Source organism: Muntiacus reevesi, chromosome 1, assembly GCF_963930625.1.
Source record: "Muntiacus reevesi chromosome 1, mMunRee1.1, whole genome shotgun sequence".
In the NCBI taxonomy this organism is placed as follows: domain Eukaryota; kingdom Metazoa; phylum Chordata; class Mammalia; order Artiodactyla; family Cervidae; genus Muntiacus; species Muntiacus reevesi.
Window position 1 is genome coordinate 178,456,522 of NC_089249.1, and position 21,998 is coordinate 178,478,519.

The following is a 21,998-nucleotide window of genomic DNA, read 5'->3' on the forward strand; positions in this document are numbered from 1 at the left end:
ATCCTTAAGGAGCTAGAGTCCATGGGGCAAATCAGAGGTGAAGGTGAATACCTCCTCCTAGGCTGCAGTAAATAACCTGCAGGGACACAGAGTGTTCACAGAGACAGAGCCGGATGGCATCGCGACAGCAGGAAACGCTCCAGGAAGTAGTTCCTAGAAGTTCACAGCTGGCCAACCCTCCCGGTGAGCTGGGATGCAGGACTCTGGACTAGCTAAGACAAGGAAGGATGGCTACCCATGGGCACTCCCACCCCCACTTAGAAGTCAGGTCCGGTGTCAGCCAACAGAGATGGGGGCATGAGGCCAGGAGAGCACCCCATCCCAAGGTGTCCCAGCTGTGGCTCAAGGAGCTGAGGGGGTGAGACAGCTCTAAGAGGAGGCCCTGGGCTCCCAACACACCAGGAGTAAGACCACTCCCTTTAAAAAGCAACCAGCCCCTGGAAGATATTGAATAAGATACTTAATAAATATTTTTTTCTCCATTCAGGTCAGATCTTTATTTAGAAAACTCTAGTGAAACTGCACATGCAAGTGTGGGGGTGGTGTGGCCACTCTGGACGGCTGTTGCCCGCACCTGAGGCCATCTAACCCACCTGAGCGCTGCGGGACCAGGACCCGCGGCGAGTGGGGGGGTGGGCAGCTGGAATACCAACTCCTCAGCAAGTTCCAGCAACTCCGACCTTCTAAATTTCCTCACTGCTTTGGGAGCCCATTACCCTAAGACTCTTGCCGCACCCCCAGTCCCCAGGTGAGAAAACTACTGGCTCTGGAGGGAACTTGAGAAAGCAGGGAGCTGACATCTGCAGTAACCTAGTACTATCTTAACAGATTGTGACGATTTGAGGCTTAGCGCTAACCAACTTCGACTTCCAAGTGAGACTCTAAAGAGCCTTCGTGCAGGTATTGGAAACTTAAACATCCCCCTGAAATAGCAAAAAGTCTGCGGCGGGAGGCTGTTCAGGTAGTTTCTTCTGCTCACGTTCTGATACCGCAGGCGGGGAGGTCGCAGAAAACCACTCCGCTGAAATGGGCTGAGTCCCAGCGCCTTCCCGGAGCGGGCCAGGCCAGAGAGAAGGCCGACCCCCTCCCCGTCCCGGGCTACCCTCCGCGGCGCCACAACTCGCAGCAGCGCCCCGGCGGGGGCGGGCCGGGCCGGCAGCACGCGGGACGCCGCCGGGAGTCCCCCGGGACCCGGGGCCGTCCAGAGGGCCCCCAGGACACAGCGTCCGGGCGCGCGTCAGTCCCCGGGGCGCGGGGTGCGTTTGCTCGGCCACGTCCCGATCCAGAGGTCCAGGCGGGCTCCCCGCGACGGAAACGGCAGCAAAGTGACCGCGGGCGCGAGAGGACGGCCCCGCCGAGGAAGCGCGTCCCCCGCGCGCCCTGTCTCTGAAGCCTGGCGGCGGCAGCCCGAACTCCGGCGGCTCCGGGGGCCCGGCGGCCTACGAGCGGCCGAGGGTCGCGGGCTCCGGGGACCGCGGTGACCCGAAGCGCCCGGCCCAGAGACGCCGGCGGGACAAGGTCACACAGCGCCGCGCTGACTCACTCGCGGGGCCGGCGCCCTGAGCGCCCCAGCGTCCGGCCGGGCCGCGTCGCCTCGCTCGCCCCGCGGGGCCGGGTCGGGCCGGGCCGGGCGGGGGCGTGGCCGGCGGGCCGGCGGCGGCGGGCGGAGCCCGCTTACCTGTGGAAAGAGACGGCGCGCTTCTCCCCCTTGCCCTGCCGGTTGGAGCAGTTCGCGGCCGCGCAGCAGATCACCATCTCGGGCCTCGGGCCGCCGCGCAGCCGCCAGGCTCCGGCCCTCGTCTCGCCGCGCCGAGCCCCGAGCGGGACCGCCCCGAGGGGAGGGCGCGCGGCGACACGGCTGCGGGACGTGGGAGCCGGCCCCGCGGCCCCCGCCGTACGGCAAGATGGCGGCGCCCGGCCGCCCGCTGCCCGGCCGCCCGGCCCGGCTCTCGGCGCGCCCGAGGGCCCCGGCGCCAGGAGGGGCGCCGCCCGAGACGCGCGGGGCCGGGGGTGGGCGGGGGCGCCCCGAGCCTGTAGCGCCCGCCGGCGACATGGCGCCCGGGCCGCGTCCGTACGGCAAGATGGCCGCCCCAGCGGGCGCGTGAGCGCTGCCGGCCCACCGCCCGCCCCAGCGCCCTGCGGCTCTCTAGCGCCGGCCTCTGCAGCCGCGGCGGGTCGCCGCGGGAATCCCCGGGGGCGCGATGCAGGCCGCCAGGAGGCCGAGAGCCCGGGCCCGGGCCCCCACGCCGGGGGCGCCGTACGCCAAGATGGCGGTGGCGCCGCGGCCGTGCATTTCCGACCCCGTACTTCCGGCCCCGCCCGCACCCGCGCCGCGCGACCCGGATTGGCCCGGGCGGCGGCCCGTCGCGTCGCGCTGCGGAGCCGTCGGAGCGACGCCGCGCTCAGTCGGCGGTCCTGAAGCGAAGATGGACGCAGGTGAGGGCCGGCGGTGAGTGGGGCCGCCGGGGAGGCCCTAGCCGAGCTGCTGCGCGCCGGCGCCTAGGCTGGGGCCTCGCCGGCGCGGCGCGGGCACGGGGCGGGGCGCGGCCCTGAGGCGGCGCGGGGCGCGGGCGGCGTCCGCGGGCGGCCGGTTAGGGTCTGACAGCCCAGTCAGGGTCGGCGTGTCTGGCGCCCCGGCGGCCGCTCTCAGGGGCCCGAGGGCGGCCGGGACGAGCAGGGACGGCGCGGGGCGCGGGCGGGGGCGCCGGGAGGTGCTGCGGGCAGGCGGAGCCGGTCTCTGACGCGGCGGCGGGAAGCTTTTGTCCCCCCCGCCCGGAGTTAAGAAGGGGAAACTTCAACTCTCACAAAGTACGTAGGTAGGCTGCAGGCGAACGACATACTTCAGTACTCACAACGCACGCATTTTTACTTCTTCAAATTCAGTAACCAATAAATGATCCCAGCGTTCCCCGTGATTGAAAGGACAGACTGACTCCGCCTCATCGTGTTTCAACTTTTTGGGAGCTTAACAGCAATGCAGAGTGTGCGGGGACTGGGTTGGGAGGGTGTGCGCGCATCCGTACATATGTGTGTATCTGTGTGTGTGTGTGTGCTGTTTTCGTCTGTTTTCATTGTGTTTCTGCTGCGGAGGGGACACTTCTTTAATTTTTGCTGGCACGCTATTGGGGATCTTTGTCCAGTATCCTTGAAAGCATTCTTACACCTCGAAAGGCCTTCTTTTTCCATCCCACAGCAGGGTTATTCCTTTTATAAAATCTGTAGGAAGTGATCTGTGTTAAGAACTCTCACAACGGTACAGACTCTCCTCTGGCTTAATTCCCCCTGTCATCCTGGATGACTTTGTTTTTGCTTCATTTCTCTCTTCCTGGACAGCAGCTGCAATAGACATTTACTGGACTCTCAGTTTGGAAGCTGTGACATAGACCTTTATGGCCAATATTTCAGTGATTTGTGGCATCTTGTCAGTTCAATGTGTTAGTAGAAGGAGATGGTAGCCATGATTCCCAAAACGTGATGTTAACCAGATGTGTTGTGAAGCTGTTTAAAGCAAAAAGGACTACGCCCCTGGGTGGGAGAAGGAATAGAATTATTTGCTTACTAAGACCATCCCTTGACAGACTCAGGGTAGAAAGCACGGTTTTATGGTGGTTATCTTACCTTGAACATGGAAACTGTCATGTTCAAGTTAAGAGCAGCCACATGATGGAACCTTCATGGGACCCTGATCCCTGCTTCAAAGCAGAGATGTTTGCATGTGAGGGCCTCTGCTGACGTCTGTGTCTCTAGGGTGTTGTGGATCAGTTTTCTTTCTGACCTGATGCTGTGCGTCCTTTGGGAACATTAATGTCCAGCCTGCCCTGATTCCCGGAGTTCTTACAGGTTTTGCCTTCCTGGCCAAACGTTATGCAGTTCTCGTGGTTTTTACAGTCATCCGTTCAATAGCTGTGTTTATTACTGAGTGTGGGTTTGTTTCCGGCATTGTTCTAGATCTTGGGACTAGAGAAGTGAACGAAATAGATAAAAAGCATGTCCTGACTGACATGTTAGACGTGACACCCACGGTGTGACTTGTGGGAGAGTGCTGTGGGCCAAGCAGGAGGGAGTTGGAATCACCAAGATGGCCTGGAAAGATCTCACCCCAGAGGCAGCCAGTTTTGACCGGGACTCAAAAACAGCAGAGGGGGAAGGACATGTGGTCTGCTCCGGGAGTGACCAGTGGCCAGGGTGCAGTGGGTGGAGGTGAGCGAACTGAAGGCGGGGTAGCGACAAGGTCTGGTCGTGGGCCTTGTTGGCTCGTGGGGCGGGCTTGTGAGTGGGACAGTGCTGCTTTGGGGGCTTTTCAAGGAGGAGTAACGTGACTCGCACTGGCTGCTCTGCTGCAGAGGAGCAGAAGGCCCGTTAGGAGGCCGCTGCGGTGAGCCAGGTGCCAACCTGGAGGGTTCGGTCCTCGTGGGGAGAGGGGTTGAAATCAGTGCCTCTGCAGGTTGGGGCAGGAGGGCTGTGGCGGTGGGAAGTGTGAGGGCCAGCTGTGCGTTGAGCGGCGTTTGAAATGCCACGGTCTGTGGCTTGAGCTGGGAAATGCAGGCGGGGAGACTTGGGGAGCTCTGCTTGCCCGGGAGATGTCAGGAGGAGGGTCTTGGACAGGGTGAGACTAAGGCACCTGCTAGACGTCTGTGTATTGTCCAGGGAGCCTCGGGTCTGCAGGCCTGGAGCCGAGGGCGGAGGCCTGGGCTGGAGGTAGATGTGTGTGGGGCTGCTCTGGGCGAGGTCTCTACGGGCCTGAGTGGGAGGCGAGGCAGGGCTGGAGGCCCAGGGCTGCTGCCAAGCTGCGGGCTGCGGGCGGCAGGCGGCAGGCAGACCCCAGGCCTGTCCTCAGAATGCGCTGTGGTTGGCACTGAGCTTGGCATGCTGTTGGCTCCTTGAGGACAGAGTTGGTGTCTTGTGCTTCATCTTTGGGCTTTGCCTGTGTCTGACAGGTGGTTGGTGATGGAAGAAGTGTAACTTGAGTTGCTGGTGATGCACATGGTCCTGTCCTGTGGGTGTTCCCGGGCTGCAGGGTTTGTGTATAATGGGAATCCGCATGTTGGTGTAACATGTAGGGGATGAGGAGGGCAGTCAGGCTCACTGGGGGCCGGCCGGTGAGTTCACTAAAGTGGCCTGGCAGTGTCCTGGTGCCCCTGAAGTTCCAGCTTTACTTCCCTTCCACTGATCCTCTTCTCTTCCTTCCTGTTTTCTTTGAGAACTGCTGTTCAGTCGTTCATTCGTGTCCCACTCTCTGTGACTCCATGGACTGCATCAAGCCAGGCTTCCCTGTCCATCAGCACCTCCCGGAGCTTGCTCAAACTCATGCCCATTGAGTCAGTGATGCCATCCGACCATCTCATCTTCTGTCATCCCCTCTCCTTCAATCTTTCCCAACATCAGGGTCTTTTCTAATGAGTCAGCTCTTAGCATCAGGTGGCCAAAATATTGGAGCTTCAGCATCAGTCCTTCCAATGCCAGTATTTTCATATAAACTATCTGGGATTTGAAAAAAAAATAACAACTTGCAAACTTGTTGTTTTAAACATAAGCATTTTCGTATGGAAGAAAAGAAGGGAAGACCCTTCTTTTGGTTTTATTCTAAAAGTATACGTGACATGTATTTACAAAGTATAACACGTATTTGCAAAATATAATCTCTCAGAAATGTACATGCTTTGGGAAAGTGTCTTTGCAGTGTGGCACATCATGCTCAGCTCTAAGCAGTGCTAACAGTGCCTGTCTCTGTGCTCTTTTTTTTTTTTTTTAATATTATTTTATTAGTTGGAGGCCAATCACTTTACAACATTTCAGTGGGTTTTGTCATACATTGACATGAATCAGCCATATAGTTACATGTATTCCCCATCCCGATCCCCCCTCCCACCTCCCTCCCCACCCGACTCCTCAGGGTCCTCCCAGTGCACCAGGCCCGAGCACCTGACTCATGTATCCCACCTGGGCTGGTGGTCCGTTTCACCATAGATAATATACATGCTGTTCTTTCAAAACATCCCACCCTCACGTTCTCCCCCAGAGTTCAAAAGTCTGTTCTGTATTTCTGTGTCTCTTTTTCTGTTTTGCATATAGGGTTATCGCCACCATCTATCTAAATTCCGTATATATGTGTTAGTATACTGTAATGTTCTTTATCTTTCTGACTTACTTCACTCTGTATAATGGGCTCCAGTTTCATCCATCTCATTAGAACTGATTCAAATGAATTCTTTTTAACGGCTGAGTAATATTCCATGGTGTATATGTACCACAGCTTCCTTATCCATTCATCTGCTGATGGGCATCTAGGTTGCTTCCATGTCTCTGTGCTCTTGCCCGGCCGAGCTGCCGTGTGACTGAGACTGAGCCATCTGGCCATGTGTATGGAGCGCGGTTTTTTTTGCTACTTTTCAATCATGTTAATAACGTTAAATGGAAACATTTTTAAAATAGCATTGCCATTCTCTTAGTGGACTTTCTGCTTTCTCTTCCTGGTGTGATCAGGGGCACCCTTGGGAGGAAGAGATGACTGGGTGGAAAAAAGTGTTTCTAAAAGCCTTCGTTCTCAAAGTGGACGGTGCATGTCTTGCTTCTACTGTGTCCTCTTACTTCAAATTGGAGTCAGTACCGAGCATCTGGAGACTGGCATTCTTTGGGAAGTCGGGCTCCTTTTAACTCAGGAGGCGTGTGAGCTCCATAGATGAGGATCCCGAGGTTCCCCTCGCGGGTCTGTGTTGTGAGACGAGGCCTCCTCTGGGTCGGCTGTGAAGACTGCTGGTCCTGAGCCGGTGGAGCTGGTCAGTCTGAGGGCGAGTCAGTGCAGGAACTTCTGAGGGTGGACTCCTCTTGTGGTTTGGTCTGTGTGAGACTTAGCGATTGTGAACATTCCTTTGAAAATGGGAAGGTGTCAGAGTTTCTATTGAAGTCTTTCCTGACCTTGTGTTCAGCAGTGTTTTCTGTCCCACGGAAGCATGAAAACATGTTTTGGCTAACTTAATACTGAAAACGAACAACAGTGGCGTTTGGTTCGGCAGAGGGAGAATTGAGTTTCCTCGGACACGCCTTATGGCCTGAGCTCACAGGGAGGGGGCCAGAGGGTGCTGAGAGCCGGGCTGGGGTCCCGTGTCCCTGGTGCCAGCCTGCGTTCTCATCCCGTGGGCAGAGCTGGCCGCTCGCCCTACTTCCTGGGTGAAGAAACGGAGGCTCAGAATTGTGAGTCGTGTGTCAGCCAGCAGGTGGGTTCTCGGGGTTTCCAGCATCAGATCTCAATAGAAAGTCGAACAGCAGAAGTGAGTGGAATTCGGAGGGGTCTGTCCTTCCTTCACTGCAGAGGCCGGGCCTCAGGTCAGGGGTGCTGGTGGGGCTGGCGGCTCGTGTGCCCCCCCAGGCTGAGAAGCCCTTGGCTCTGGCCGTAGCGACAGGTCCGTGGACCTGTGCTGGCGCCGGTGGGCAGGCCCGTTCTCGGGGCCAGGGCTGGTCAGGTCACTTGGGTGACCGGGCTGATTCTGGAGGACGTTGTCCCTGGGGGGGTGTTGCAGCTCAGACTGTGGAGATGGGTGTGCTGCCCTCCCCGCGCCCCCCAGGGAGGGTCAGGGCCTTGCTGCACGTGCTGATCCATTTCTCTCTCTGGCTCCTGCTTTGCCAGTGAGTTAACTGGCATAGAGGAGGAGGGTGTGGGCTGCAGACCCCCAGGCGCTCCACAGGGCGCAGAGAGGGGAGCCGGGCCTGGGGCGTCCTTGGCCGATTTGAGAGGAGCCATGACCTGTGCCTGGAAGGGTCCCGCCCCCAGGAGGAGCGGGAGGTGTGGGCGCGGGACCCCTGTCAGCTTCCTGCCCACGTGGTCCCTTCAGGAGCCTTGGGCGGTGAAGACTGTGAGGCTGCCAAGCCTGTAATGTTGTTAGTCACAGCGGGGGACTCGGTGATGTGTTAACAGGGAGGACACCTGTTTCCCCTTCCCTCTGAAGTTGGCTGTGTTGCCTATAAAGTCGGCGCTTTACCCTGGGAGCCGTGCCTGCTTCCTCGAGTGTGCCTTCTTGGGTGAGAACCCGCCCACTGCGGGCGGCTGCTGTCACTGGCGTTCAGAGCAGCCGTGTCTCCTTTTCTTGCTCATCTCACTGGAGGCTGGATGTCTCCGGAGCGTCCCTGGGCCCTCTGATGTGTGTGTGTCCCTTTGTCCCCGGAGCGCTTCAGGGCTTAGTAGGCAGGTCCACCTTGGGTTCTGGGCTGCAGTCCTGCAGGGTGAGTGTCACTGCTCTGCAGCGCTGTTGGCTGAGGTCAGACAGGTTCTGTTGGCGCTGCACCCTTGGCGTCATCCTGGCGGGCCCGAGTCCACAGGTGTGTAAACCTCGAGGTCTGAGAAGGCCGTGCCCTCTGAAGATGTGGAGACGGCTCCCACGGGCAGAGACACAGATGTGTTCTCTCTTTGAGAAGACAGAACTGTAGCTCATTCCCACTCGGTTTTTATAATCACAGGCACAAACAGAGAACCCTATGTGGAAAGGGCTGGAGAGAAACTTGGAGGTTGACTTATTAATCCCTGATTGCAAACCAGCCTGTCAGACACGGGGGATGCACGGACGAGGTAGGCCCTCAGAGCAGGTGGCCTCGACTCGGAAGCGCAGGGTCCCCCTGAGCCCGTGGGGTTTCGGGCGATGGGCAGGAGGCAGAGCTGGCTCCCGGCGGCTGGAGCGTTCCTGGCGCGTGCTGAGCACAGGGCCTCTCTTGCTGCCGGTGTGTGGTGTTGCGCACGCTCTCCGCGCCCTGGGACCGCAGGTTGGCTGAGCAGCAGTGGAGACACTTGGGGCAGGCAGGCCGCGTGCCTTTGTCCTCCACGTTGGTGATGCACGCTGACCTTGGAGCCCTTTATCTGCGGGCCTCTCGTGAGCCCCCCTCGGGAAGGTTCAGGGCGGCATCCCAGCTGTGCGGCAGGGCACCCTGTCACATGTTCTAGTGACGGGCGAGGAGCTTTCCCCACCCAGAGGCACCCCCAGCCGTGAGGGCCCCACAGGGACCCGTGCCCCTCCGCCCACCTTTCCTGGGGCTGGGGGTGCGGGCTGGACGCTGTGAGGCGCCAGGACTCTGGACAAAGAAATGCAGGCAGGGCCTGGCCCATCTGTGAGTCGGCACAGACGGCTTCTGCAAGGAGGCACGAGGCTGCAGCTGATGCTTTATGTTTTGTGGCCTTTGGATTTTTTGGTTTTGTTTTAGTAAATTGTTTTTGTTTACCAAAAAGTAGGGCTGTTACTGAAAAATAAAGCCAGGTGTGGGAGAAGCTCATCTCATGTCTTTGATTTTCTGGAGAGCTGAGTGGAGTTGCGGGTGGAGGTGATGGGGGTGCTGTTGGAGCTGGTGAGGCGGCAGCCGGGAGCGGGGTGCCTGGGGCTCCCCATGGGCGCGGCTGAGCTGCCGCGTCAGGAACCCAGGGCAGAGGGAGGGTGTCCACCGGGCTCTGGGCATCTCTGAAGCCACGTGGTGGGTGGCCCACAGGTGGACAGGGCGTACGTGCAGCTCCGCAGGAAGTGGGGGTGCACCCCAGGCTCCAGGCCGCTTGGCGCCCGGGCCCCGGGGTTCGCGCTGGTTTCCGGAGTGGCACCCTGGCCCGCCGTGCCCTGCCGGACTGCTGCCCCGCCTTGCGTGCCGTCCAGACTGGCCTCGCGTGCAGAGATGGAGGTCTGGGCCCATCTGCGTTTGTTGTTTAGGTCCCAGTCTGAAACAGTTAGGGGCTTCAAGTGTTAGTCACTCAGTCATGTCCCATTCTTTGTGACTTTGAGGACTGTAGCCGCCAGGCGCCTCTGTCCGTGGATTCTCCAGGCAGGAACACTGGAGTGGGTAGCCATTCCCGTCTCCAGGGGATCGTCCTGGCCCAGGGATCAAACCCGCATCTCAGGCACTACAGGCGGCCCCTCTGCTGTGTGGGCCTGGGCCTGCTTCCCTTTCCCCCTGCAGTCCGCTGGGCGCTGGCTCTGCCTGGAACCCTAGAGGCCGAGGAGGCGGGGGCAGGGCCGTCGCTCGGCGCCGAGGCCCCCCGAACTCCACGTGCGCTCTCTGTGTGGAGACGCTGTGCGTGATTTCTGATCTCGTTTATAAAATCAGGGAATAGCCATCAGAGTGTGTCTTTGGTTTCCATAGCTACTCTGACCTACGACACGCTCCGATTCGCTGAGTTTGAGGATTTCCCTGAGACCTCAGAGCCTGTCTGGATCCTGGGGAAGAAGTACAGCGTCCTCACAGGTACAGCCCCGCCGAGCTGCCCTGCTCTCCTGCAGAGAGCGGCGTGCTGGTGAGTTGTCTGTGACTTCCCGAGACACAGGCCCTGGACGCTTACTGCTGTATGTGCGTGCTCCTCCTCTCGCCCTCTAGAAAAGGACGCGATCTTGGCCGATGTGACGTCGAGACTCTGGTTTACGTACAGAAAGAACTTCCCGGCCATTGGTAAGTACTGCCTGCTACAGCCTGTGGTTCAAGCGGATCTCAGCATTTCAGGGGCTTGTCCCTGGCACCACCCTCGGGCAGCCCCAGCTACGGACGTGGCGAGGTCTGCGCCTGCTGGTTGCAGAGCGCGTGTGATCGCAGCCCAGTGCCCCTGGTCCTGTTGCGCCGGTGATGCTTCTGACAGTGAGCCACACTTGCTCACTGGGGCCTGGGGCCAGGGCGATGAGCCACACCCGGCGTTGACAGTGCAGAGCGGAATGCAGCAGGAAGTGCACGGCCCCTCTCAGTGCTGAGGCCGCCTCTGCTCCTGGAGGCCCTGTGCCTACACGCTGGGCCCGGGTTGGAGCTGGGAAGCCCTGCTCGCACCCCTGAGCTGTCCCTGTGGGTCCTGCTCTTGGTTCTGGGCCCTGAAGAGCAAGGTTCTCTCGAGCCAGGGCTCCTCACTGTGGCCCTGGCGGTGAGCATGGCCGCCCCCTGTTGGAGAGCCGAGGCTCGAGGCTGGGACCAGGAGGCGGCCGGTCTCCATCAGACCCTCCTCAGGGGGCTGCCGTCTGTCTGCGGAGCTTGGGAGCCGGGGGCACCTGCCTGCCCCAGGGCCGCATCCCGTGGCGGGCTTGTCAGACACCTCAGGCGCTCTCTCGCTCCTGCTGGGCCCCAGATGGGGCTGAAGCCGCTGGGCGGGTGACACTGTCCGTAGGTCTGCTGTCTGAACCCCCGGGCAGGGTGGCTGGTGGCAGCCTGCAGCCGTCAGGGCGGAGCTCAGCGGCTCTCCCCACCGTGGTCTGTGCTGCTGTCCGTGGTCTGTGCTTCTGTCTGTCCAACAAGACTGCTGTGCCGGGTGGGGTGACCCGTGTGCTGCCGAGGCTGCGCCTGCAGGCGCTCTGCCCGCTCTGTGCCCGCCGTCTGGGGTGGGCTGTGTCCGCCGTGCACCTGCGAGCCCCACCGCCTCCACCTCGGGGCCTGTCGCACACCTGGGGACACCGCACCCACTCTCTGCATTACTTGTGAGGCTGAGGTCTCTTCACGTGTGTCCAGACGTTCTGTTTCTCTGTGACTTGTTCACACATCGGCCCTAACGAGGGGATCGTGAAGTCATTTCCCTTGGCGTGAGCGGGTCATCAGCGCAGAGTGAGCCGCGCAGGGCCGGACCTGGGTCTGACGGCGCGCGCCTCTCTCGCCTTCCACGGCAGGGGGCACTGGCCCCACCTCGGACACGGGCTGGGGCTGCATGCTGAGGTGTGGACAGATGATCTTCGCCCAAGCCCTGGTGTGTCGGCACCTGGGCCGTGGTGAGTCTCCGTGGGGTCAGCTGCGTTCTCGGGGCGACGGGGGGGGGGCGACATCATAGTCACACTCTTGGGGTTTCGAGATTTCTTTGTAACAGCCTCGAAGTTTTCATTGATTAAAAAAGTGGCTCCGAAGACGCTCATAAGCGTTTGTGTTTCAGAAGTGATTTTTAAACCACCAAACCATTTTTCATTTCTGTGTGGATCTGCTCTGATGTGTCAGCATGTGTGTATATGAAGTCCTGAGGAACTCGGTTCTTCCACTTGGGGAGTTTCTCAGGAAGTTTGGGCGCCATGTATGTTTTGAGTGCTTTATAACGATGATGGCTTCTCGCTTGTATTTGGTGAAACTGAACTTGGGTGTTTGTCTCCCGTAGACTGGAGGTGGACGCAGCGGAAGAGGCAGCCAGACAGCTACTCCAGTGTCCTGCAGGCGTTCCTGGACAGGAAGGACAGCTGCTACTCCATCCACCAGATAGGTGGGGGGTTGCGGCTCGTTGGGTGTGGGCATCACGGGCGCCCCTGTGGTGAGAGGCGGGGATCTGCCCGAGCCGACGTGCTGTCAGCCTGGCGTTGGTGGACAGCAGCTTGAGGGCCTCGCAGGCTCCTCCTTGGTGCCCCACCATGGCGGCACTGCCTGTGCAGGCGCCTCGCTGTCTCAGTCAGCTCGTCGTGTCCTGTTTCCACCCGGGGGGAGGCGGGCGGAGCTCTGTGCTCACGGATCTGCGTGCTGCGCCGCCTCAGTCCGCTCCCCCAGTGGGGCTGGGGCGGGGCCTGAGGGGGTGCACCTTGAAGAGACGGGGTCCCTGCGGGCGGCGGTGGCCGCGTCCTGGCGCCAGTCAGGAGCTCCTGTGAGGCAGGCCTCCCAGCCACTGTCCGGGGCCACGCCAGGCGGGGTCTCCTCCTGGACGCCGGGGGTGAGGCTCGCCAACCAGCTCTGTCTCTTGCAGCACAAATGGGCGTCGGCGAGGGCAAGTCCATCGGCCAGTGGTATGGGCCCAACACCGTCGCCCAAGTCCTCAAGTATGTGCCTGCGGTGCTCAGCCTCACCTGGGTCTCTGCTGCTGACGGGAACGAGGGGCCTTGTACTCTCTCGGGGTCCTTTGTAGGACCCTTAGGAGGCTCCTTAGAGGTCACTGTGCCGAGTGGTCTCAGGACTCAGAATCTGTTTTTAGTGAGGACGGATTCCTTCATCCCAATGTGCCCCCTGGGCCCTGGGAGCCCCTGCAGAGCCCTCAGTTCAGATAGAGCCCCTTCCTCTCAGACAGTAATTTCTCGGCCACAGGCGCCCACCCAGCACAGTGCCTCCCTCTGTGCTGTCAGCTCAGCGTGTTGGGGGGCGAGGGCTGGGGTGACTAGGGGTGGCCGGGCTGCCTCAGGCTGGGCGAGACCTGGCCTTGGCTTCTGACTCTTGCCCGTGTGCTGGCCTGATTGGGAGTAGATCCCTGAAGGGCTCCTCGCAGGACCTCCCCTGGGCAGCAGCGGCGGGCAGCAGCCATGCGTCTGGAGCCAGCAGGCTCATTGGGCTGTCCCCCCTTCCCGGTAGGAAGCTGGCTGTCTTTGACACCTGGAGCGCCCTGGCTGTGCATGTGGCGATGGACAACACGGTGGTGATGGCGGACATCAGTAAGTGAGCAGGCTCCGGGCTGAGGGCCCGACAGCGCCAACCAGGCAGGGCGGGAGGGCGCTGGGGGCCCTGCTTCTGGTCTCGGGTGGAATCATCGGTGCCCGTGCACTGGGCCTGTTTGCTCTCCAATGCCCCACGAGGAATGCCACCGCGTCTTCCTGGCCCCCAGACGCTGCCAGAGGTTTAGAGTTCGGAGGAGGACCCAGATTCACGAGGTCTGGAGGCAAAGACGTAGTCTAATCGTTGTCACTGACGGAAAAGCAGAGAGTTCAGACACGCTGACAGTGTGAACCGGGCTGGAACCCATAGGTGGGGGCCTGGTGTCGCCGAGACCCCCTCCCACTCACAGGGTGCGGCATGGGGCAGGCCGCCTGGGGGGCGCAAGCCGCTCCTGTGTCACGCCAGGCATGGGCGGATCCCGGGCCAGCAGGAAGGTGTCCTTGTCACGGAAGAATCTCTTAGTCAGCAGAGCGGAACTCAGGTGAAGTTGAGAGACAGTGCAGCAGGCCGGATATGCCCACAGGGCAGTTCTGTAAACTGAGGCGGAGCAGGCAGGGGAAGGACAGGATCTGAATTACCTGGAAATGTCAAGCATTCTGTCTCAGCTTCTGGGTCAGAAAGTCAAGCTTAAAGATTACATGTCAGAAGCTGACGTGTACTAAACTCAGGGAAAACCATATACCTTTAATACTGGTGATGACGTAGTAAAAGTGACAGGGAATGAAGTATTGCTCAAGAGCCTAGGAAAGGACCAATAAAAGTGATGGAAGGAACTTCAGAAGAATGGCATCAATAAAGAGAAATGCAGAGATTAATGATTTAAAAGGAGGTATGTGGAACCACTACCTTCTAGAGCTGGTTGTTTGCAACAATGTGCACATCACCAGCAACTGCATCCGGGGTGAGGAGAAGGCCAGAAATCTGTGTCTGGAAATTAGGGGAGAGGTGGACGCCGACCCCTGTGCTTGGGTTTCCCCAGCCCAGCAGTTCTGTGGCACCCGCTGGGCGTGCTGCAGTTCAGCTCAGTTCTGAGCCCGTCTGCAAGCCTGCGGGGGGCATCACACCCGCAGGACCACCTGACACACTCCCTTCCCCCCGCCACTGAAGACCCCAGGGCAAGTCCAGGTGGTCGCCCATGCTTCCGACAGACTGGTTGGAGGCTCCATGGCCCTGCCCTTGGCGCTGTGACCTTGCTGGAGCGGCTGGGAGACTGAGGAGCACCTCACTCACGAGAGCACGGGGTACCCAGGGGCAGGACTCAGAGGCAGCCGATGGGAGAGACGCTCGAAGTCCTTTCAGCGTCTGTGGGGGTGGCACTGACAGGCCCAAGGGACCGGGTCACCACCCGCTGGCAACTTAACTCCAGCTCTCCCCTCCCTGGGGCGGCGTGGAGGGGTGCCTGCATCCAGCCCCTCCCTCAGGGCTCTCCAGAGCCCCCAGTAACAAATGGGGACGGCTCCACGGTGCTCCTCACTCGGGAAAGTCCGAGGGTTTGGGGGCACCCACTCAGGACGCACCCCTGGCCCCTTCCGATTAGCAATGGACTCAGGGTGTTTGATGGGCTCTGAGGAGTCACCGAGTGAGCTCTGACCCTCCACTGCACACATACCTACCTTGGGTGTCTGTCGGTGCTCTTTGAGTAAGTAGATTCATGGATCTTTTCTTTTTTTAAAATTCAAGGTGTTTCCCCTGAGGGTCGTGACTCACTGTCCCAGACTCGGCTGGCTCCTTGCCAGTGTTCAGGCGTGAGGGTTGTCGCAACCCCTCTTTCCTGGCATTCTCTCTCTCGTCCCGTTAGTGGGGAAGGGTGTCCAGGAACCACGGCTGGGGGCCTGGGGTGCTTGTGGCTGCTGGAGGGTCTCCTGCACTGAACTCGGGAGTAAACCTGCTCCCTGAGGGATTGGAGGGTGTGTTTAGACAGAAGAAAAAGCAGAACCGTTTCCACTTGATGCTGTCCTTGCTGAGGGGGCCTCGGGCTGGTGGCTCCATGGGGCTTGTTTACCATTGCTTCCCAGGGGCACACAAGTGTTCTCTTGCCTCACTCTGTGTGTATGCTGTCAGTTCAGTTCAGTCGCTCAGTCTGTCCCACTCTTTGCTTCCCCATAAATTGCAGCACGCCAGGCCTCCCTGTCCATCACCAAATCCCGGAGTTTGCTCAAACTCATGTCCATCAAGTCGGTGATGCCATCCAGCCATCTCATCCTCTGTCATCCCCTTCTCCTGCCCCTAATCCCTCCCAGCATCAGGGTCTTTTCCAATGAGTCAACTCTTCGCATGAGGTGGCCAAAGGACTGGAGTTTCAGCTTCTGCATCAGTCCTTCCAGTGAACACCCAGGACTGATCTTTAGGATGGACTGGTTGGATCCCCTTGCAGTCCAAGGGACTCTCAAGGGTCTTCTCCAACACCACAGTTCAAAAGCTGCATGCTGTGATTGACAATGAAAGCTTGAAGTTGGATACAGGCAGGAAAGCTGCACTGTGTCTCCCCTGTTGGGGCAGGTTTGTCTGGGGCTCAATTCCCAAGTCTGAGCTGTGCTTGATACGCTTGCCTGTTCACAGCTGTCTCTGCGGGAGACTCGGCTCCTCCTGTTCAGCCCCTGAGAACGCGTCTGCCTCTTGCAGGGAGGTTGTGCAGGAGCGGCCTTCCCTGTGCCGGGGCCGAGGCCTTCCCCGCAGACTCTGAGCGGCACTGCAACGGCTTCCCGGCGGGGGCCGAGGACGGCGGGCGCGTGGTGCCCTGGAGGCCCTTGGTGCTGCTCATCCCGCTGCGCCTGGGGCTGGCGGACGTCAACGCAGCCTATGCGGGCACGCTCAAGGTGGGTCTGTGCCGGCCCCTCCCCTCTGCTCCCAGGTCGTGCTGGCTCCTCCCCACAGCTGCCCGCCCAGCCCATGGCTGGGCCGACCCCGTGTGCACCTGCGAGGTGCCCCGCCATCCCCCTCTCCCCGCCTGGGGCTCCCCCGAAGGGCCTGCCACCTCAGGGTCGGGAGCCCTGCTCTGTGAGGGTGTACTGGCAGCCCCTGGGGGTGGGGGCGGGGCGGGGAGGAGCCCTGCTCTGTGAGGGTGTGCTGGCAGCCCCCGGGGGCGGGGGGTGGGGAGGAGCCCCTGCTCACACCCCCGTCTCCCCGTAGCACTGCTTCCGGATGCCCCAGTCCCTGGGCGTGATCGGGGGGAAGCCCAACAGTGCCCACTACTTCATTGGCTACATTGGTGAGTGGGGGTCTGCTGCGGTTGAAGGAAGCGGGTGGTCTTCAGGGTGTCCCCCAACCCCGGACACAAAGCCGCCTCCGCCAGTCCAACGTGGCTTTGGGGACTGAGATGGGGCCGCCCAGCCCGCACTGACCCGCCCACCCCGCATCCAGGGGATGAGCTCATCTACCTGGACCCCCACACCACGCAGCCGGCCGTCGCGACCGCTGACCGCTGCCCGGTCCCGGATGAGAGCTTCCATTGCCAGCACCCGCCCGGCAGGATGAGCATCGCGGAGCTCGACCCGTCCATCGCCGTGGTGCGTCCCCGGCGTCCCGGAGTCACCGCTGTCCTGCTGCTGCTCTCGGAGGGAGGGCCCCCACTCCCGTAATTTTAGAGTCGTGCGCTTACCGTGAGGGTAGCACAGTTCGGAACCCAGAAGGGCAAGGAGCGGCCCCGGCCCCGGCCCCTGCCGCGGCCCCCTCCCCCCGGCTTCCCGCCCTGCAAGCTTTGTGCGCTGTGCTGTCCTTTCTGAGCTGCTGTGTCTGCCGGGTGTCCCCTAAGAATGCACCTCCTCGCTCATGCTCTTCTGACAGCAAGACGGGAAGGGTTGGTTCGGCTCAGAATACATTTACGGGAGGCCAGGGACCGCTGGAAATCAAAAGAACCTACGGGTCACCGGAGCCGTGGACACGAGGCATTTGGTCCTGAGAAGGGGCGACCCCAAACGCACTGCCTGTGGGTCTGGGTTACTCCCAGAGGCCCGTGGCCCCTGGGAGGGCGTCGGTGGTGGTCTCGCAGGAGCCCGCCTGTGAGCTCAGAACGAGGCAAGGTCTGAGGCTGGCGGGAGGGATGCTGGCGGGTGGCCGACCCTCGGGGCCGGGGCAGCTCCTGGGACACAGGCCTCCGTCTCTTCTGTCCTCACCCCGGCCCGCGTGGTGCCCAGGCGCCTCTCCTCGGCTCCTGCTCCCATCTCTCTGGGCGGGCTGAGCGCTCCCAGTCCCCTCATGACCCTGGCGCTCTCCGAGCAGGGACTCCGAGCCGGGGTCCCCGCGCCCCCTCAGGAGGGCCAGGCCAAGGGCGTGGTGGGAGCCAGCTCCCGCTGTGCCCGGGCGTCGTCATGACCAGGCCCTTCTCGGTACGTCTGGGCGGAGGTGGGCCTGGGCACCACGGCCAGACAGCGAGGCGGCCCGGCATGTCCAGGGTGCATGTGAGGGCCGGGCAACCCCACTTACGGCGGGTGTTGGTTGCAGGGGTTCTTTTGTAAGACTGAGGACGACTTTAACGACTGGTGTCAGCAAGTGAGAAAGGTTGGTGGTGGCTCCCGTCTCGTGGGATGGCGGGGTGGAGGCTGGCTAGGGGTCTGGGGTCCAAGCCCCACGCTCAGCGGGCCTGCCCTGCACCGGGCTGCGCTTGCTTCGCCTGCCTGGGAACGCCCGGCCATCCTTGCTGTGGTCGCAGACCCTCTGGGATTCCCAGTAGTCCTGGGGTCGCCCGGGAAGGCTGCCCGGCCCGGTGTGTCCTGCCTCTGCCGTGGCCTGACGCGCGGTCTGCTGACAGCTGTCCCTGCTGGGAGGCGCCCTGCCCATGTTTGAGCTGGTGGAGCAGCAGCCTTCCCACCTGGCCTGTCCTGACGTCCTCAACTTGTCCTTAGGTGAGTCCAGACGCCCAGGGTCTCAGGCCGGGGTGCAGTCTGCGTGATGCCCTGGCCTCCCCAGGGCCTGTTCTGCTGACCTGTGGCCTTTCACGTTGGCCTGAGCCCCGTGTGCAGCTCCCTGGGGCTTTGTGAGGGGCCCCGGGGGGCGCACCACGCGAGCCTGCTTCGTGCTGCCCCGGGCTCCTGGGAGCTGGGACATGTTAGGCCTTCTGCAGCAAAGCAGCCACTGAGGCTTGGTCCCCGTGGCCCTGTGGTTCTGGGGGCACCTTCCCAGTGTGAGTGGGGCTCGTGGAGAGGGTACCTGCGGTGGGGCCAGGGTGCCCGCGCCACTGGGCACAGATGCCTGCTAGGCCTGGCTGGTGCTGCTGAGCACCCTTCTGTGGGGCCCTGTGTCCCTGAATCTCAGGGCTGGGCTCTGCTGCCTGTTCAGACGCCGCCAGGAGCAGGGTGCCCCAGCTGGGTAGTCCCAGATACCCCACCCCCGTCCGCATCCAGGCCGCCCTGACAGTCGGGCGCCCGGCAGGACATGCTCCTTGCAGGGCACGCAGGTGGGATGCGGGGTGAAGCCTGTGTCCCCTCGGGCACTTGACCCTCAACCCCACCCCCCAGACTAAGAGACCCACGCCTGCGTCTGCCGAGGTTTTGTCTCTTTTTTTCTAGATTCTTCTGATGCGGAGCGACTGGAAAGATTCTTTGACTCAGAAGATGAAGACTTTGAGATCCTGTCCCTCTGAGAGTTCTGCAGGTGGGGACGGTCTCACTGGCCCTCCAAGGGCGCTTGGCCGCCACGTCTCATCCACCCGCTGCCTGCCGCCCAGCGCCCCAGCCCAGCCGCCTCCACCTGACGAGGCTCTGGGCGCGCGCTCCTGCCGCACTGCCAGCCCCGCCCGGCGCCCTGCGCCCTCCTGGCCTGGCCGCTCACCTTGAAATTAAGGCCTTGTCTGAAGCTCCGTGACGGACATGGCTGCCGCTGGGCGTGTCCCGAGACAGGCTCTGAAGACGCAGTCCGCAGGGCGCCTTGGGAGAAGGGGCCAAGGACCTCGGCGGGGTGTCCCGCGTTGGGAGGAGAGGCGTGGGTGGGGGCGGGCAGTCAGGTCCAAAGATGTTGCTGTGCGCGGTGCCAGACGGCAGTGCCGCCTGCCCAGAGCCCCGGGGCGGCTGCGAGCCCCGCGCTGCTGCTTGCTTGTCTTGCCCGCTTCCCCCAGGGTAGGGGACTTGGGCAGCTCGACGCCCCCAGAGCAGCCCCCTGCCTCACCCCTCCTCAGGGCCTCCCTCTTGGCCAGCATGGCTTCAGATGGTTTGGGGCCCGAGGGTCAAGCCTTCCACGTGGCGTGAGGCGGGCGTGCCGCTCCTTATGGCAGGAGCACACCTAGACCTGCTCACGCTGACCTGGGGCCACCTGCCACCTCTCAGCCTGCGTTCGGGCCCCACCAACGGCCTTTGTCCCACCAGGAAGCGCAGACTGGCTGGGAGCTTGGGTGGGGGTGGCCCCCCTCCCAGGAGCCCCACCCACCCCCCACCCAGGGGGCAGCGGGCACCCTGCACCCTGGGTGTTGTCGACCTAAGTTATTTCATCGCCCTTTTTGTCTCCTTCCCCCTGCTCCGTCCCTCAGGCAGAGCTGGGGGTCTCCGTTTCCCCTGCCACTGGCGCATGGGGTCTTCTCTGCTCCTGCCGGCAGCAGGGGCACCAGGGCAGACCACCGACCAGAGGGGACTGTCTTGTGTGTTGGGAAAGGCTTACTGAGGAGTGTTCACTCTTAGTCCTATAGTTCGCGGTTCTTTACTGCAAATAACAACAGTTTCAATACAAACAGAATTCGTGTCGTGATTTTCCTGGAGCTGTCATGGTGAGAAGAACAAGGGTGGTATTTTCTGTTTGAAAGAACCCTCAGGAAGGACCTGGTGGACACGCATGACAAGCTCATGGCTCCCAGGCCCAGGCACACGGCGCCCCCTGCACAGACCCGCTCTGCGACGTGTGCTGCTTCTTTGGGTTCTGTCCAATCGCTCAGTTGTGTCCGACCGTGACCCCGTGGACTGCAGCACGCCAGGCTTCCCTGCCCTGCACCATCTCCTAGTTTCTTCCAATTCACGTCCATCAAGTCAGTGATGCCATCCAACCATCTCATTCTCAGTGCCCCCCTTCTCCTCCTGCCTTCAGTCTTTCCCAGCATCAGGGTCTTTGTTCCAGTGTTAGCTCTTTGCATTAGTGGCTAAAGTATTGGAGTTTCAGCTTCAGCATCAGTCCTTCCAATGAACACCCAGGACTGATCTCCTTTAGGATGGACTGGTTGGATCTCTCGAGTCTTCTCCAACACCACAATTTGAAAGCATCAGTTCTTCAGCTCTCGGCTTTTATGGTCCTGCCCTCACATCTGTACATGACTACTGGAAAGACCACCCAGTGGCTCAGCGGTAAAGGATCCACCTGCAATGCAGGAAAGGCAGGTCTGAGCCCTGGGTCCGGAAGATCCCCTGGAGGAGGAAATGGCAACCCACCCAGTATTCTTGCCTGGAGAATCCCACGGACGGAGGAGCCTGGCGGGCTGCACGCCGTGAGGCTGCAGAGTCAGACACGACGGCAGCAACTGAGCACCTCCCACCTTGTGTGGCTTGTGTTTAAAGCGAGATGCGCGGGGGGTCGGACTGCCGCTTCCTCACGGGTGTGACGTGGCCGCGCTGCCGGGCGCCTGGCGGCTCCCTGAGCAGCGTCCCTTTGGTGCCTCTGGTCACCCCCAAGGACTGAACAAGGCCACTTGCCACGCCTGGGAGGTCCTGCTGGGAGTGCTGGAGCTACGCTGAGCCCTTCCACTCCCTGCTTCCGCCCATCTGCCCGCTGCTGTGGGCTTGAGGGGGCCAGAGCCAGACAGGAAGTGCCGCGGCCGGAGCCTGAAGCCTGGCTTCTAGAAACAGCCCACTTGGCTTCTGGGGCCTCCACACTCTGGCTGAGGTGCCTCTAGGGACTCTGGAGGTCAGAGGTCAAAAGGGCTTCCCTGGGGCCCTGGCTAATTCCCTTCTTCAGATCCCACACCCCGGCCCAGCACGCCACATGCATACACCCCCCACAGCCAGATTCGTCTCCCCTGACCAGACCCTTCTGCCTCGAGGGACCATGAGGCCCCGTCCTAACCTGGGCCAGAGGGTTCCCCGTCAGGGGCCTCCCGCCCCGGCCCGCGGCCTCCCTGATGACCAGCACTCAGGACCGCTGCCCATGCTGCGTTTTCGTCCCCCAGCATGTGGCCTTGGTCGTGTGAAAGGTCAGAAGGTAGGCCGTGGGGGTTGCCCACCATCCCCGTGGACGACCTCAGCACTCTTGAATGCAGCGGTCCAGCTCCATGCATGCCTCGTAACTGTTGCTGCCCTGATCTCAAGTGTGTGCTGCTGGCTGGGTGGATGCCCACACAGGCCTTTCAGGCCAGCGGGCACCCGAGGCTGGCCCGACGCCTGCAGCGGGGCCCTCTGTGAAGCAGCCACACAGCCATGCAGGTGCAGGGACGCTGGCCCCTCTGTCCTCCAAGGGCTGGGCTACCCCTCCCTGCCCAACCCCGTGGACGGGCAGCACCGCTGTGCAGGGGGCCAGGGGCTCTCCCCCAGCTCTGGCCCCTGGACCTCTCACGTGGTCTCCTTCTGCTTGGGACCCAGCCTCCTGCCCACACCCGGGAGGCGCTGAGCCCCACAGCGCCCTGTAGACAGGGACCCTGCCCGCCACAGAGCTTGTCCTAGAATAACCGTGGGACGGGATGCAGAGGATTATACAGCCGCGTCTCCCATCTCAACAGAATGACCAGCAGGTGCCAGATGCGTTCAGAGGAGACACATGCTGCCGCACAC

General features: G+C 61.4%; 2 protein-coding genes across 8 annotated transcripts in view; one reads left to right on the forward strand and one right to left on the reverse strand.

Annotated features, from left to right (window-relative positions):
- The window catches only part of THAP4 (THAP domain containing 4), a 33,244-nt gene extending 31,256 nt beyond the window's left edge, over positions 1-1,988 (reverse strand). Inside the window, exon 1 of one of the 4 annotated variants that reach the window (XM_065917223.1) lies at positions 1,679-1,988. In XM_065917223.1, the coding sequence (XP_065773295.1) occupies positions 1,679-1,755 (77 nt within the window). In that variant the 5' untranslated portion in view covers positions 1,756-1,988. Of the gene's footprint in view, positions 1-857; positions 1,496-1,543; positions 1,618-1,678 lie in introns of those variants that run through there. The other 3 variants (XM_065917226.1, XM_065917224.1, XM_065917225.1) reach the window with 3 other exon arrangements.
- ATG4B (autophagy related 4B cysteine peptidase) lies at positions 1,759-21,998 on the forward strand. Of its 4 annotated transcripts, none has more exons than XM_065917231.1 (13): positions 1,759-1,899; positions 10,108-10,209; positions 10,339-10,410; positions 11,601-11,699; positions 12,074-12,175; positions 12,647-12,719; positions 13,243-13,322; positions 15,946-16,139; positions 16,453-16,531; positions 16,684-16,829; positions 17,764-17,820; positions 18,071-18,164; positions 18,828-21,998. In XM_065917231.1, the coding sequence occupies exons 4-13, from the start codon at positions 11,639-11,641 to the stop codon at positions 18,899-18,901; spliced, it is 960 nt and encodes a 319-aa protein (XP_065773303.1). In that variant the 5' UTR covers positions 1,759-1,899; positions 10,108-10,209; positions 10,339-10,410; positions 11,601-11,638; the 3' UTR covers positions 18,902-21,998. The 4 variants fall into 4 exon arrangements, with proteins under 4 accessions (XP_065773303.1, XP_065773300.1, XP_065773302.1 ...); XM_065917228.1 differs by lacking the exon at positions 1,759-1,899 and adding an exon at positions 2,121-2,436; XM_065917230.1 differs by lacking the exon at positions 1,759-1,899 and adding an exon at positions 2,415-2,449.

Bases quoted from the DNA above. Each gene is read 5' to 3' on its own strand.
- ATG4B (XM_065917228.1), top strand. From the start codon at position 2,202: ATGCAGGCCGCCAGGAGGCCGAGAGCCCGGGCCCGGGCCCCCACGCCG. The intron at 10,210-10,338 runs GTACAGCCCCGC...CTCGCCCTCTAG, and splicing joins GAAGTACAGCGTCCTCACAG to AAAAGGACGCGATCTTGGCC. The intron at 10,411-11,600 runs GTAAGTACTGCC...CTTCCACGGCAG, and splicing joins AAAGAACTTCCCGGCCATTG to GGGGCACTGGCCCCACCTCG.